At 38.6% G+C, this 16,051-nt stretch overlaps 1 protein-coding gene across 2 annotated transcripts; it reads left to right on the top strand.

Annotated features, from left to right (window-relative positions):
* Positions 1 to 8: 8 nt before the first annotated feature.
* LOC139133592 (uncharacterized) lies at positions 9 to 16,051 on the top strand. Of its 2 annotated transcripts, none has more exons than XM_070700327.1 (9): positions 9 to 350; positions 5,211 to 5,372; positions 6,073 to 6,184; positions 6,379 to 6,552; positions 8,828 to 8,911; positions 10,261 to 10,368; positions 10,848 to 10,984; positions 11,922 to 12,014; positions 12,997 to 16,051. In XM_070700327.1, the coding sequence occupies exons 1-9, from the start codon at positions 261 to 263 to the stop codon at positions 13,276 to 13,278; spliced, it is 1,242 nt and encodes a 413-aa protein (XP_070556428.1). In that variant the 5' UTR covers positions 9 to 260; the 3' UTR covers positions 13,279 to 16,051. The 2 variants fall into 2 exon arrangements, with proteins under 2 accessions (XP_070556428.1, XP_070556427.1); XM_070700326.1 differs by having other exon boundaries at positions 76 to 350; positions 10,848 to 10,990; positions 12,997 to 15,885.

Here is a 16,051-nt window from a genome sequence, read left to right as displayed (position 1 = left end):
CCGATGGCGGCGCTCTCCCGGTGGCATTTCCCGCGCAATTTCAATCAGCTGATCTCTTAACGCGTCCCTTTAAACAGAAGCCATTCACAAAAATAGCACGCTTGCGACGCAATCGACTCTTCGCATCAGTATCTTTTTCTCGCGGCAGTGAAAAGCAAAAGGTCGGATCGTTCGCATTTTCTACAAAAATATTTTTCGCAGTTCCAGCGACTTTTCGAAGATTCTACTTTGCTGTGAAGAAGTAGCCGTCTGTCAGCAAAATGCCCGAACAGTCAGAGTACGAAAAGCAGCGTCTGAAAAACATTGAAGAAAATCGGAAAATTTTGGCGAAGTTGGGCATCTTGAATGCAGTAAGTTATCACTTAAACAATAGTCCCGGAGTAGGAATAAGGATTCGCAGGCAAATCCTTTGCTTTGATAGTTGTTTGCATTGCACCTTGGGGTAGGTTCATGATCTGGGTGTCTCCATCGGTTTCTGGACAACTCGACCCCAAACCGACTCGACCCCAGTCAACTCGACCCCGAGTCAACTCGTCCCCGGTCAACTCGACCCCGTACCCAAGTCAACTCGACCCCGAACCGAACCTTGAGCAACACTAACTCCGTATCATGTGCGATTATTTTCCACGTATTTTGAGAGTTATTCCGTCTCTCTGCATGTACGAATCTTCATTAACGTACGTACTCTATCCCACGCTTGTACGACAACTATTTGACTACGACAACGCACCGCGTACCGCGTCTCTTACGCTGAAGCCCTCTATATGAATATTCACTTTACGCCAGCTCCCTCGAGCACATTTTCGGGCAGACATAAGCTTCACTATTTAACGTTCATTTCAGTCTATTAGCCTGTGCGCTGAAAGTAAATAGTTCAAGGGCGGTTTGGGTCAAGATACGAACTTCAGCCAGAATTGACAGGTTACCGACAGGCCATAGAGGTAGAAGTACGTCCATTCACAGACGCAACGAAGTTTATATGCATGAAAACAATAGAACACAAATATATTTGCATAAGTGTGTACAACGAACGCTTTGGTTTTTGATTCGCGTTCACATCACGTTCCGGCATCACGTCCAAAACGTCAACTTCAAGTGAAACTGACCAGTGCCAGGTAAATACTTAAACTGATAGGGCAAGTTATATATCAGGTCCAGTTGACTTTGGTTCGGGGTCGAGTTGTCTTGGGTTCGGGGTCGAGTTGTCTTGGGTACGGGGTCGAGTTGACCGGGGTCGAGTTGACGCGGGGTCGAGTTGACCTGTTACCTCTCCATCTGCATGGCTTGTTGCATGTTGTTTGTTTGGAGTTTACATGTACATGTACTCATAAGCGCATGCGAGCCGACGAAACACCACGGGCTCCTATGCATCTACCGCCTGTCATTTTGCTTGAGAGACGTTGTGGTTGGAGTTAGTGTGTTACTGGCTACGCCTTCTTGGCCGTAGCCAGTAATACAAAGCCCTGCTACGCGGTGGTATGCGCTGAATAGTACACGGGTCACTGGGTTGTGACCCACCTGAACTCAGTCAGTGTACATTGTAGAAGCCAGCTCAGAGATTTGGTTCTTCTGCAGCACATGCACAGACCATCATGCACAGACTGACAGTCACTGAGGCTTGTCAATGTATGACGTAACCATAGTCCCTACACTGTGATCTAGACAAAGACACTTGAAAAGATCCACAATGCTTGTAATTTAATGACACTTTCCTTTTTCTTGTTAACTTTCACCTTACCGTACATCTTGATGATTTTTGCAATACAAGAAGTGTTTACTGCCCCCGGGTTACTGCCTCTGTGTTTATGTTGACTTATCGAGTCACCTGTAACACGTACTGTATGCTCTACTGATCAAAATAAAAGTTGAGTAAGTACATATTAACCCTTTTCCTGTCAGACAGTATCACTTCCCCATCAGCCAAGTCAGTAAAAAGCGGTATTGAGCCATAACATGACGTATATTCACCCACTTTGCTTGGGCTGTTATAGCATGTTCAGTCCAAAAAAATCAACTGTACAGTATTTATGTTTTAAACAGCCTTCAAATGTTCAATATTATGTTAAAAATACACCACATAGAATATGTTGTGTTTCACTAATTTTAACCATCTTGACCTGAGAGTGAAATATGGACATGGCAGAAAAAGGGTTAAAAAAGATGTAAAATGATGATTGAATTTGAAACAGCTCTCAGCGTTGTGATAACTGGCTTCCACTTCAGGTTTGGTCGTTTCAGAGTCTTGTCAGCCTCAGGAGCATGTGACCCTAAGACGCCTTCACCTCACACAACAAGAGGCACTCAGTGGCATACAGTAGTAATGACTACACAAATCTTAGCTCCCAATCTCACACACCTCACACAATGACCTACCAGTGTTCCCGGGCCAGTGTCAAGCTGCTGCAGTTTCTCATCTATTTGGTGTAAACCTAGACAAACACCATCTACTTGTTGTCAGTGACTCACCTGGTCATTTTAACATATCAAACAATTACTTGGGCAATTTCTTGATCTCTTTACCATAGCAGTGTTTTGCCCAGGAATTGTAAAGGTGGGACACTGTGTCCCATGATTGTCAAAATAGGGGGACACTCAGTTACAATAGGGGTCAATGTGTGAGCGAAGAACGCAAAGCAAAGTCAAGTCACCAAGGCAGAAAGGTATACATTCATTTTAAAATTAATATTGCTGGACGTCTCCTATAATGGTTTGTGGCAAAGTCATTTTAAAGTCGTTGTATTTACAGTTTCGAATTGTAAAAAACATCATCATGATAAAATCAATTTCATGCACATTTTTCTTTTCTGGTGATTCTTGCCAGTGACTGCATTACATAATCGCAATCATACCAATCCATAATCCAATAACACTAGGTCAAAATTTGTAAGACAATAGTTGTAAACATAGACACAAAACAGCACAGAACAGACAGTAAATAGACGGTACACAAACAAAGTCATATTCATGAAAGAAAGATATATGGACCTCTGGCCAGAAGACCAAGAAGTGATGTCAGGTGTTTCAAAAATAGTAAGCGCATCCTGCCCCACATGTGGCACCCGCCATATATCAATCTGTAAGTCAGATAGGTAGTGGTCACTAACTAAGGCCCCATGTCACCGATGCCATCAGTGATCATTTGTCGAAGAGAGATATCGTATTTATCAACCAGCTTGCGATACCTGCCAAAAAAGCGTTTGAATGTAGAGACAAGTCTTGCTCTGGTGTAACCTTGATTTAACAGTTTGAAAGAGAGATGGCCATGTCTCTCTACAAAATCACCATATGAACTGCATGCTCTTGCATATCGAATAAGCTGGGAAATGTATACCCCATAAGCAGGTGAGAGTGGAATATTACTGATGAGGTGTGGAAAATTAATTATACTAAAGTTGAAATCATCTCTCTTGTCATATAGCTTAGTAGAAAGGTGACCATTAGAGTCAAATTCAAGTAAAATGTCCAGATATGAAGCAGAAGAGGCCGTTTCTGTAGTCTCTTTAATCTCCAATTCTGGAGGATAAATCATAGCGAGATATTTACTGAATTCAGAGTTATTCAATGAAATAACATCGTCTATGTATCTAAATGTAAGGTTGAAAGTACGAGCTACAGAGACCTTTTTCTGCTTGATAAGGTTCTGGATAAATTCTGCCTCGTATGAGAACAGAAATAAGTCGGCAAGTAAGGGAGCACAGTTAGTGCCCATGGGAATTCCTATACACTGTTGGAAAATGTGTCCTCCAAATTCAACAAATATGTTGTCAATGAGGAAATCAAGCATACTGATAATGTCTTTCTCGGTATAAAACACTTTAGCGTTAGTTGTATTTTTAACAAAATATGTAGAATTATACCCTAATACCACATATTTGTAACGGCGTGAACCGTTTTTGTAGAAAAATGCTTGGTTGTGTTTAACAGAAATAAAGAAGATGTTTCATTACGCTTATGACTCCAGAACTAGAAGTGGTTGAAGACAATAGTTTGATGCACATTGTAACCTGGGTTTTTATCATTACTGCTATAAAGTTCTCTTCTTTTTTATAATTGCTCCAATGACTGACAATTTTCCCTGAAAATTGCAAAAAATAAAGTTTGAAAACAAAATAGAACTCCTTGATCCTCATGATAGCAATAGCACATTGCCATAAAGCTGTTTTGACAAGCTAGGTGGTTCTTGTTAAGATCAGCTACAATCGAGCTAGGGGGTCTTGACTATATAAGGAATTCAGCATGGTGACCTCGATCTCTCTGGCCTGCAGACGATCGGAGAGTTGTATGAGATTCCTTCTGGGGAAATTTAAGGCAAATTACTACTTTGAAAGTCAGGGATATAGTTTTTCAACAAAATTGTGGGGTTGATGATATTTTTAGGTGAAGTCATGAGCTTCCAGTACACCAAAATACACGTACAGTCAATTCCGTTTGATGCCATGTGCCCGGGCTAGTATATAGTGACTGAAAATTTGATTCTCCGTACTTCACTGTACTAGCATAAACATGTATTTACAAGTTAAAGTTTCATTCAAAGTTGGTGGTCAATAAAATTTGCTTTGTGAAAAGTTTGTTGTTCTTTTTACAAGCCTTCCGCTTCCGAAATCATTGCCTGGTTATCGGGATCGTACGTGGCCTGGTATTTGAGTCTGTCCCCAAGCCTGCAGGGCTCAGTGGACGCACATCGCCTTGCTCATACCCTGAATCGTAAACTGTAACAAACTAACTGATTTTCCAATAGTGTTTACATTGTGACGAAAAAATTAGAGTAAATTTTAAATGTTTCATTGTCTCAATAGAGAAGCAATAACTGTACGGGCTATCAAGTATGTAATTTGGTAGCTATTAGCTAAGTAGTCTCTCTGTGGACGCTGGACTTACAATTCTAGCCCTGATTTTAGTGCGTCCCTGTGACCCATGTCCGGTATTTTTACGGGACATTGTTGCTAATTTTGCGTCAAAAGACGCAAGAACGCACTCTGGGCAAAACACTGCCATAGCTCCAACTCTTTTGCTCAAACTAAATGTACATTTTTAGTTTGATTTTTGTAGAACCATAGACACTAGAGAACACTAGTAGAATATGCGTACTTTTCTAATCAAGACAATGTCACTACATAGTAGTGACACCAAAAGTCAGTCCCATATAGTAATTTGTGGTATGGTAAAATTTTTGCAAAAAGAGTTTATGCCGAATATTTTTGCATTTCCAGTTCAGTACACGTTTGAAGGTTATCAAGAAAGCACCAAAACGCAAAAGGGCGCCCAGTACTCCAAATCCACGGAAAGTGATCGTGAAGGAAGATGACAGCGCAGAAGGCAAAGGAAGCAGTTATGCCTATGGAATCAGAAGATCGAGCAGACTCAAGGGACAGGTAATAATATTGGACGTTATATTGGCATTTATGCGAAAGACGTACATGGAAAATTACATTGACCCTTATTCTGACAGACAGTATCACTCTCCAATCTATCAACACAGAAAAAGTTGGTATTGAGTGAAAACCTATCCTTATTCTCACCTGCTTTGCATGGTACATGTATGTTATCGCAAATTAAAAGTCAGTACAATTATGTTTACAGTACCTAATATATACTTTGAAGGGCTTTAAAATATTCAAGTCTTTGTTAAAATGCATTACACATTTTTAAATAGTCCTAGACATTTCAGTGAAATTCAAATATTGACAAATTATGGTGCCTTCTTAGCAAATTGAAAAATGAAGCTACAGTTGTATAGTTGTATAGTTTTAAGTTTTTAAGTTTTAAGCAGCAAGAGGTCACCTTACAAACAAAACACTTTGCATAGCACCTCATCTCCAATTTCATGAGCACTTTTACCCTATAGTTAAAACTTTCCCTCAGAACTAACCCAAAAAGTTTCATTTCAATTTAAGCATGAATGCCTGTCAGATGCTCACTGAAGAGTTAGGTGCTATGTATGGTATGCAGCATTGATAGGGTTTGTAATAAAAATGTAGGCAAAAAGAATATTTTGAAGTACAATATTGAATTCTTTATAGTGTAACTAATCAAAAGTTGACGCCTCAGCATTTCACTGTACTGTTCACACAGGAAGCACCGAGTCTTCAAGACATGGAGGACCAGCTAAGTAAATGTGAATCTGAAGATACAGACTACAGACGCACAAAAGAGAAAAGACCGAATTCTTATGGCATCATAGAAGGTAATATAATACATGTTTATAAAACATGATATAGAAAGTTTCTTCCTTAAGCAAGATTTCTTGGTTTTGAAGTAAACACTGTAGTCTGAATGGTGAATCTCTCACGACACTTTTTGACCACCAACTTGCAGTTTGTACTCACATGAAATAAGAAGCGAAAAACAGTAAACGTGTGTTTCTTTGTCTTTGTCAAGGAGTTGAGGTAGGGACAATTTGGCAAACAAGAATGGAATGTTCTTATGCCGGAATTCATCGTCCCACTGTTGCCGGAATACATGGAGCAGAGAACGGCGCCTATTCCATTGCTTTGTCTGGCGGTTATGAAGATGACATTGATCTTGGTGATAGCTTTACTTACACCGGAGAAGGTAACTTAGATTTTGATGATGATATTGAATTGTAGTACTCTCATCTTGGAGCTTTTACTTGCCACTGTTCACTTGTTACGGAAACAGTGCCATCAATGTATAAAGTGAAATTTCTTTTGTTTACTAAGGCTGCCAATCTCCTGTCATACCTAGCCTATCAATATGCGCTGTCAGAATTTTCATGATACTGTGCCTTTGAGATATTTTACTTGAATAATTCCAGTGTTCAATATGTAATACTCCTCTGTGTTAGCGCTGGGTTTGGAAAGCTGTTAGCCACTGTGGCGAATAGTTTCAAATTTTATTAGCCACAGACAAATTTTATTAGCCACACATTTTTTACGAAAACAAAGCTTTCTATAATGCTATAACCTCCAATGTCGGTTGCATGCACAAGAATAAACTATCAACACATCAACCTTGTATCCAATTGTCTTCATTTTAACACTGGAAATTGCTTGATTCTGGACCCCGATGTAGCCCTGCGTACGATGCTGTGTGTTCCGTTACAGCTAATCGCCCGTGAGCGGGGCGATTAGCTGTAGCGGAACACACAGCATCGTAGGCAGGGCTAGACCCTGATGCAAATCGAAAGCAGCACGCAACGTTGAGACCACGATTAAAATGAACTGCAACACGGAAGGTTGGGACCGCGATGCAAATCAACAGCATGACAGCAACACTGAACGTTCGGACTGCGATTAAAATAGAAGTTTGGTTACACGTAATAGGCCAAACCCGGAATTCGAATCGACCGCGGTACAAACAAAGCCATGTGCGCAAACGCGCACAGATGTACGTGTATTTCCATACGCGTTCAGTACACATGTAGGTTTGTTTGTACCGGCATCACGTGATTATTTGGGCGTACTGAGTATGTAGAACGGCGTACGCATCGCGTCCTTTTTATTCCGGAGTAGAACCACATCAGTACACGTAGCGTCTTTGTCACGTCATACAAGACGTCGCGTAGGCCTAAATGTGGCACAGACGTTCGGAACGTCATCAAACGACACTTCCACATGTAGTCTTAATTCCGTGTAGTAATTTTTAGATTTTCATGGTGATTTGCGGGAATTTAGACAGGAAATCTCGTTAAGTACTAGTATGAGTATCATTGTAAATTAGCAAACATCTTTGATATCAGAAAATTCCGTAGAGTTCACCTGTACAAGACGTACGCGCTAAGATTTCCTGACAGAAATGAAATGTTGTCCAATTCACCTTTTTACCTGAAGCTGTCACAAAAATTTCCGTAAACCACATAAATAACTGTATTACAGAAAATCGGTAAATTTAATGCGAGGATACAATGAGCTTGAATAGTCCTCGCCTAGAGAAATTAATTGTTTCTTAAAACTTAGACGAATTTCGTATGTTTCTGAAAAAACAATACGGCAAAATCAACCCAAAAAATCACAACTGAGCATGGATACGCGGAACGTCGAGAACGGAACGGAACGGAACGTCGAGACCGCGATGCAAATCGACAACAACACGGAATGCGTCGCTGGGATGGTGATTTTAATTAACATCAATAGGGGACCATGAGGACCGCGATGCAAATCGACCACCATTAAAATAAGACCTCGATTAAAATGCGCAACACGGAACGTCTAGACCACGATGCAAATAAATTTCAACACCGAACTTTGTGACCACGATTAAAATGCGTGTGTCTGCTGTAGCAAAAGTTTCAATTCTCGCGAGTGTTCGCTTTGCTTGCTGTACACTAGACAAAATGACGTCAAATTTATCGCGAGACTAGGGCTCGATTGCATCTGCCTGCATTTTCAATTCTCGCGATTGTCATTTATGTGCATGCTGTACACCATACAAATTGACGTCAAATCTCTCGCGAGACTTGGCTCGATTGCGATTGCGTACGTCGGAGAGAACAATACGGAAGTGGATATAGTTTTTTCGCGAATCGCCGAAAGAGAAGCGCAGATCAACAAAAGACTAAAAAACCCCACGTTTTTGCTTATTTTGCGGAATTTTTTCAACAAAAATCATCTTCGCCACTGTGGCGAATTAGGATCGATTTTTCTTCGCCACTGCTGATTTCAATTCGCATTTGCGAACGTGGCGAATGGGCAGCGCGAACACAGCTCCTAGACAGTCAGTGAACTGAAATAAGTAGAATTCAATTCATCCTTACACTGGGTTATCTTAATATAATGATAACAGAGCAGCCAAGAAAGGAATTTAGCTGTTGTGAATAGTGATGTAGTGTATTCTTTTTGTAAAATATTTTATCATTGATGTAATTCAGGAGGCAGAGACTTGAAAGGAACAAAAGCCAATCCCAAAAACTTACGGACAGCAGCTCAGTCAAAAGATCAAGTTTTAGCCAGAGGTAAGTTCAAGGCTAAATAGTCTGTCCAAGTGTATCGGCATGCACCCTTGTATTTTTGCATTTCTCATTAACTGTTGGTAAACTCTCTACATCTCACTTGCCACCGTAGAAGGTCCTGTGCATTTCTCATGCTTTGAAGAAGCCAATAAAGGTTGTATTTTAAATCATTTCCACCCCAACGAATCAACAACACAACAAATTTGCTGCTTAAACATCGTACAACTAGTCATGCAACACTGACCTGCAGCAGATGCACTTTGACAGTTTATTGAGACAGATTCTGCACAGCAGGCTCCGTAAACAGAGATTGCTAGGACTCCAACCTCAGAAGAAATTAAATAACCAAGCAACTTGAGGAGATCACCAAAAAAGCCAGAAAAATACACCAAACATCTCACAAGAGCACTTAAAAATGGACAAGGGGGTCATTTTTTTTGTTTCCTTAAAAACGAATCAAAAAGCTATTCTTAAGGTAGAACGCGCCTTTGGGACACAAATTTGGCCTCTCAAACTTTTACAATTCTATTCTAATATACCACTTGTGGTGGTTCATTTTACAGCTCTTGATGTAAGAAAACTTTTCACTGGCTTAGTTTTTCGGAATTGGAAAATTTTACTCTTCTCCATAGAGTTAACACAGGGGTGGCGGCCATTTTGAATTTCAGTATTATCTTGAGTTATTTGTTTCCCTAGTAAGAAAATTTGCACGGTGACCCCCAAACTTATATTCTTGATTTTGAAAAAGAATGATGGAAAGATTCCTCAAGGAAAGTTTAGGCAAAAGTTTAAGTCTTACACTTTCGAGGCGCGAACTACCTTAACCCTTAACCTGCCAAGTCCATATTTCACAATCAGGTCAAAATGGTTAAAATTAATGAAACACAACATATTCCATATGATGTATTTTAACATAATACTGTACATTTGATGGCTGTTGAAAACATAAATACTGTAAATTTGTTTTATCAGACTAAAGATGCTATAACAGACCAAGCCATGTGGGTGAAAATACGTCACGTTTTGGCTCAATACCGCTTTTTACTGACTTGGCTGATGGGGAACTGATACTGTCTGGCAGGAAAAGGGTTAAGACTACAACTTTACCATACAACTTGAAAGGGACAGGGTAATGATCAACTGATCAAACAGCTGAATGGATGTAGCTGCCCAAACTCTATAAAATCATGATTTATACCCATAAGTTGTAGGTCATTCTAATTTTTCAGCTTTTCTGGCCAACAAACAAGATTTGAAGGTGACTCTGTAACAGCAGTTTCCAAAACATTATGAATATTATAATAATGCTCTGTGAAAGATGATTTTAACTTGAAGTCTTTTTCCCTTTTTAGGTAATCTAGCTCTGAGCAGGAGTGTCGCTACAGGTAATCCTGTAAGAGTTATTAGAGGATACAAATTAAATAGTCCCTTCGCCCCGGAAGAAGGCTATCGATATGATGGTGAGTGTGGTATGGTCGAATTAAACGCTACCAGTAGCCTTAAACGTTTGATCTTTTTTGTCTTTTTTCGTATTTGATGTCAATTGCAAGTTTTTGTTCTTCTCCCAAAGTATGTATACAAACAACCATCATTTAGCTTGCCAACATGGAGTCCCTACATGAAAAATGAATTGATATTGAATACAGTTGAATTCTAACCTTGACCAGAATTCCCTTGTCAACAATAGCAATGCAGTTTACACATGTACAGGCTGAGGTGACAAGCTGAAAACCGTGTCTTTCGACATGGCTCTGGGAAAATAGCAAGAAACTATAGTTGATATAACTGTGAAAACAGCATCAAAAGTTAAAGCTGGCCCTGTAATAAAAATAAGAAGTTACACTTACATGTATATTACTGCTAAATAATGTGAGTTCAAGTGCTCCAATCCGTTTTTCTTTCAATGTCACTTCCTGTGCATTCATTTTTTCACCCACAGGACTGTATAAAGTTGAGAAATTTTGGTTCACAATTGGTTTGTCGGGATTCGGGGTCTACAAATTCGCTCTGGTTCGTCTCGACAACCAGCCTCCACCACCCTGGGATATTTTAGACCTTGACAAGAGCATCACTAAGGTACATGTGCGTGTATATGATTTCTATCTAAAATACTCCGTTAACAAACTTAATTTTTTAAATCAATCTTCTTGAGAATATTCCTTGCTAAAGATATTTCCAAAAACCTTACAAATTCAAGGTCAAAACCATCCAGCCATCGTAACATAGAGCTTCCTGCCAAGTTCATCTGTCATTACCAGGTTAAGTATAAAAGTTAACAACAGTCAGCCCTTTTGCTACCTTGGTTTCAAATCCATTGTCAATGTCATCAATGATAGTTTGGACCTGTTTATGCAGTAACTTGTCCTGTACTACCGGTACTACTACCTGACTTTGCTGGTATTTCCTGTACAATATGTTTGACCAATTTCACAATACAAAGGTCCTAAGTACTGACAGAAGAAAACTGACTTTTCACTGGCTGGAGCTGATACGAATTTAAATTTTGACATAAAATACAAAATATTTTAGAGCATCATCCAAAAAGTTCAAGCTACTCGACTTGTGATAAAAATCACAACGATTTTGTGAATCTTGTAGTGATGTTGATAATTTGAACAATTGTGACGCAAAAGGATTACATGGACCCTTTTCATAAGTCTAGCGCCCTCCTGTGGCCACTGTGAATTTGAAGTCAAAGGGAGGCCACTGGGGAAAACCCTCCAGCCCCTGAGCCAAGGGTTTCCCCAGTGGCCTCGCTTTGACTTCAAATTCACAGTGGCCACAGGAGGGCGCTAGACTTATGAAAAGGGTCAATTGATAATCCAAAATGGACCTTGATACTGATTATGGATGGGATTTGGATGCACTAAATATTTAACAACATGGAACCTTCCTGAGCAGTCTGACAAGTGCAATATCATTCTTTGTCAGAATCACATATACACACGAGACATGACCTTTGACTTCTCAGGGAAAAAAAGACAACTGTTGGATTCTGTTGTTTACGTTTCAGGACAAGGAGATAATGAGCGATAGTGAAGACTACAAGTCTGATAGTGCCTATGGTGGTAGCCATGGTGACAAAAGTGATACAGAAAGTGTTACGGTAAGATCTGAATTTTTGTATTATCCCTATTGTTGTAGCTATAATTGGTTGATTGAACTTCACCAAGTAGGTCACAGTACAACAAATCATGGTCACTTTCAGATAATTGATTGACAAGAGAACAATAAAAGCAAAATGATCAGAAACATGAAATTCTTTAGAAAGGAGCGTTCTCCTAGATCAGTAAGAAGTACTAGTATCTGAACATCTATCCATAACCAGGACACCAATATAGAATCAAGTACGGTAAAATCAGTTTCAACAGTGCAATAGCCCATAAATCTAAAATTTTGTAACAAGATGGCGTGAATTTGTGGTTCTGCTTCTGATTGGTATTTGGTTGAAGAATTGACAAAAGAAAGTGGGATTATAACTGGACAGTTTGGGCTCTCAGTTTTGGGCTGACTTCTGAATTCTCTCTTGTGAGTGTGACCTGCAAACCCTGATCATCTTTACATTGAAAAAGGATTAGACTTTGCACAGGCACACTTCTGCCCTAAACTGGTTAAGGTAGTATGCGCCTCAAAAGTGAAAGACTTAATTTTTTGCTTAAACTTTCCTTAATGAAACTTTCAACCATTCTCTTACCAAATCATCAATAAAAATCAGGCGTCACTTTACAAAAGTTTGAACTAGCAAAACAAATTTTCGAACATTTTGCGATATTTGAAATTCAAAATGGCTGCAATTCCTGTGCTAACTCTATGGGGGTAAAATTAAAGGTTTGATTTTCCAAAAACTAAGACAGTGAAAGTTTTTCTTCCTCCAAGAGCTTCAAAATGAGCCCCCACAAGTGGTAGATCGGGAAAAATATTGTAGAAATTTGAGAGTCCAACTATCTGTCCCTGAGGCGCATTCTTCCTAAATGCCGAACATGGATCTGTTCACAGGAAAATAGGGGTTCAGATGTGAAGCATGTCAAGTAATTGAACATAGAGGAAAAGGTTTTGTGACTTTGTCATTTGTCATTTTGATACAACAGAGTAAAGGAACCAGTGATAAAGAGGAAGAAAGTAAATCAAGCCAAGATAGTTACCATGGAAACAAGGTGAAGGAAGAAAGAGATGCAGCAGAGCAAAATAGTTGCTGTGGTTATGAAGAAGCAAGCAAGGACAGCTTGCCTACTTTGTGTAGTACCGAGAGAACGAGGGACACAGTGAAAGATGATGACTTGTGTAACGGTAACCATGGTGATGATGGAGAGGTGAAAGAGGCAACAGATAAATCAGAGATATCCAGTAACGATGCCAAAGCGTTGCAATGAGGAAGCAGAGGAAGATTCGGAACAATCAAACTAAAACAGGAAGCAAGGTTTTGAAATTACCACAGAACCAGATCAAGTCACGGATGATATTTCCACAAAAGATGATAACGAGACAATTTGAGTCTGGTAATGACCTTACGAAAGGTCATTCAGTGTCATCCAACTAGCAGCTGCAGCTCTGAATTTTAAAATACTCTTTTAGCTTTGCATTGAAATGCCCAGATGTTTATAGGTTTGCAAAAGCAGCTCTCAAATACTGCCATAAAACAAAAGAATTATTTTTTATTTTTTATGAGAGACCTGAAATATTAAGAGCCACTTTCACAATAGACGTCAAACTTTATAACTATCATCACATGCCAAACAGAAAATCACCGCAATTTACCAAATAATAGTTTCATGGTTTTCCTTTCAGGCATAGGGGAATGGTCTCAACACAATGCAAGAATACTTGCCATGTGTATTGTACAGAAGTGTTGCATTTTAAATCTTTTTAGAGAAATGTTAAGTTAGTATCATACTATGAAAACACGCATAGACAGAAGTGACAGTTTTTAGCTTTTGAATGTAACCTGTCATCTGTGTTGAAGTCTGTGCCAGAAAACTGTATGTCGATTCTTTTATCGCCATTTTCCTGTGCATAGGTCGACATGTATCCATGTCATTGAATTCATAATTTGGCATGTACCAAAGCATCATGGCCAAAGTGTTTAAGTAATTTAAGTAGTAAAAGCAATATATGGTTCTCCGCATGGGGATTTTTTGTGGTGGAACACCCCTCTGTTTATAATTAAAGTAATCTAGTCATATGTTAAAGCTCCATAAGCTGTATGTTTTGGCTATTTTTTCAGAACTTTTTTTTTGTGGTTTCCCTACACTTTCTGCATTGAATCCCTAAACTGTAATTTAATGCCAAGTATTTAGCATATCAACACAACCTATATGAGTATAATCTCCATTGTCATTGTTGCAAATTGTATTCAAGTCTGGACTAAAATTCTTTTGTAAACAATAAACAATGATCACTACACACAACAAGCCTGTGTTGACAAAAAGAATACTCAAAATTTCAGGATGACAAATGGATTAGGGTCAGACACGGTAGTTGATATACAGAAGCAGAATATTGAAAACTTGCCACAAGTTACAGCTTATGTCCCTTCAGTAACCATATATCTGTCTTTTGTTGTGTTGATCATCAAAACATGGAAAGGCTTTGCTTATTGTGAATTGTTATGTAAATTGACTGCCATCTGTTTATCCAAGCCATGGAAAATACTACAGCGTGTTCAAAAACTGATATGAAAACCCTAAACATTTGACAACCTACATGTAAAAGGATCCAATTGGCCAAAATTTGCCAGTGTCTACAACTAAAAATATTAATGTTTTCGGTCAAGCTTACTGGGTATTGACAAAAGATTTCCACAAAATATCTAAGAACATGAGTGTAAATGCATAGTCAATGGTTACATTGTTACAGGTCTGTTGCTAAATATAGCTGCACATGTGTTACATTGGACACTGTTACATGAAATTCAGACCAATTTTGTTGTTGTTGCATGTGTTACTCTTGTCGCAACTTGTAATCGGAGCCTTGAATGTCTTTCTAGTGTTCATTGTAGCATTAGCAGTTACTTAAAACAATTCATTTTTGTCATTCTTGCATTTGTAATTTCAAAAAACATCTTATTCTGCAGTCAAATGTTTACTTTTGCATATGAATGAGAGAACATTGAGGTCATTTGGAAATGGCCCTATAATGGAGACAACATTACCATGAAAGTTTGATACAGGACAGTTATGGTTGTCTTACAATTTGAAAAGTTCATTTGCAGATAATGATAAGGCTTCATGCCCCAGACTTTTTGAAAAAATGAAAAAAAAACAATTAGACAAGTACTTTCTCAATTCAAACCCCTCCATCAACATCATGCAAACTGTCACATTCTTTGCCGCTCATTTTTTAAAATGACATTACCATCCTGATTATAATTACAGGGATGAAGAAAATTTTGGTTACAGTTGGCAAAAGTAATAGTACAGGCAGTTACAAGTAGTGTATGTTCAATTTTCACTGCCCGCAAATTTTAGCTGAGAGCCAGTTGGTTTTGCTGGCTACATTTCTACATCCCTGCGGTTTAATTTGTCACCTAAAACACTGCACACTGTATCAATCCTATAACAACTAGATGATATAGAACAAATACTGATTATCATGTAGTGGGATTGCATTTTCAGTATTCACAGATTTATTTCCATTTATTTGAAAGATGTTTTAGATTTAGCTCTTAAAATTTTACAAGATGTTGCAGTACAGTTGTGTGCAGTTTTTGAAATTTGCACATTATGATAGTAGAGTTTTGACACTAGCTTATTTTTAACTCTGACTTTGATCAAGCAATAGAAATAATTACTGATATTCACTTCCATTCTGCTAGCATTTTTTGACGATAGTGTTTGTGAAATTACTCACAAAACTTGTAAAGCATCAGTTACATATCATTTTTAACCCACAAGTGTTTCTTTAGGTGGGCAGTTCAAACACACAGATATGTTTTTAGTGCATAGATTCAATAAAACTTGAAAAGTTTTAGAATTTCAAAAGATCAGTCTGTGTCTGTAATGTTATACCATTCTGGTCGTATTTCTGTTATTGTTCATTTTAAAGGCTCTCCATATGGGAATTTTTTAGAGATGAGCCACCAGTCTGTGATTATCTGTTCATATGTAAATAGCCATACAAAAGAATAAATTTCACAATGAAAAACTA

This window comes from Ptychodera flava, chromosome 5 (assembly GCF_041260155.1).
Source record: "Ptychodera flava strain L36383 chromosome 5, AS_Pfla_20210202, whole genome shotgun sequence".
NCBI classification, from domain to species: domain Eukaryota; kingdom Metazoa; phylum Hemichordata; class Enteropneusta; family Ptychoderidae; genus Ptychodera; species Ptychodera flava.
The sequence above is the reverse complement of the archived record's forward strand: the minus strand, read 5'-3'. Positions and strand labels throughout refer to the sequence as shown.

What these genes read in the sequence shown, in the direction of transcription:
- LOC139133592 (XM_070700326.1), top strand. Translation starts at nt 261, where the DNA reads ATGCCCGAACAGTCAGAGTACGAAAAGCAGCGTCTGAAAAACATTGAA. An exon ending in AGTTGGGCATCTTGAATGCA is followed by an intron (nt 351 to 5,210) that starts GTAAGTTATCAC and finishes TTGCATTTCCAG; the next exon opens with TTCAGTACACGTTTGAAGGT. An exon ending in CTTTACTTACACCGGAGAAG is followed by an intron (nt 6,553 to 8,827) that starts GTAACTTAGATT and finishes GATGTAATTCAG; the next exon opens with GAGGCAGAGACTTGAAAGGA.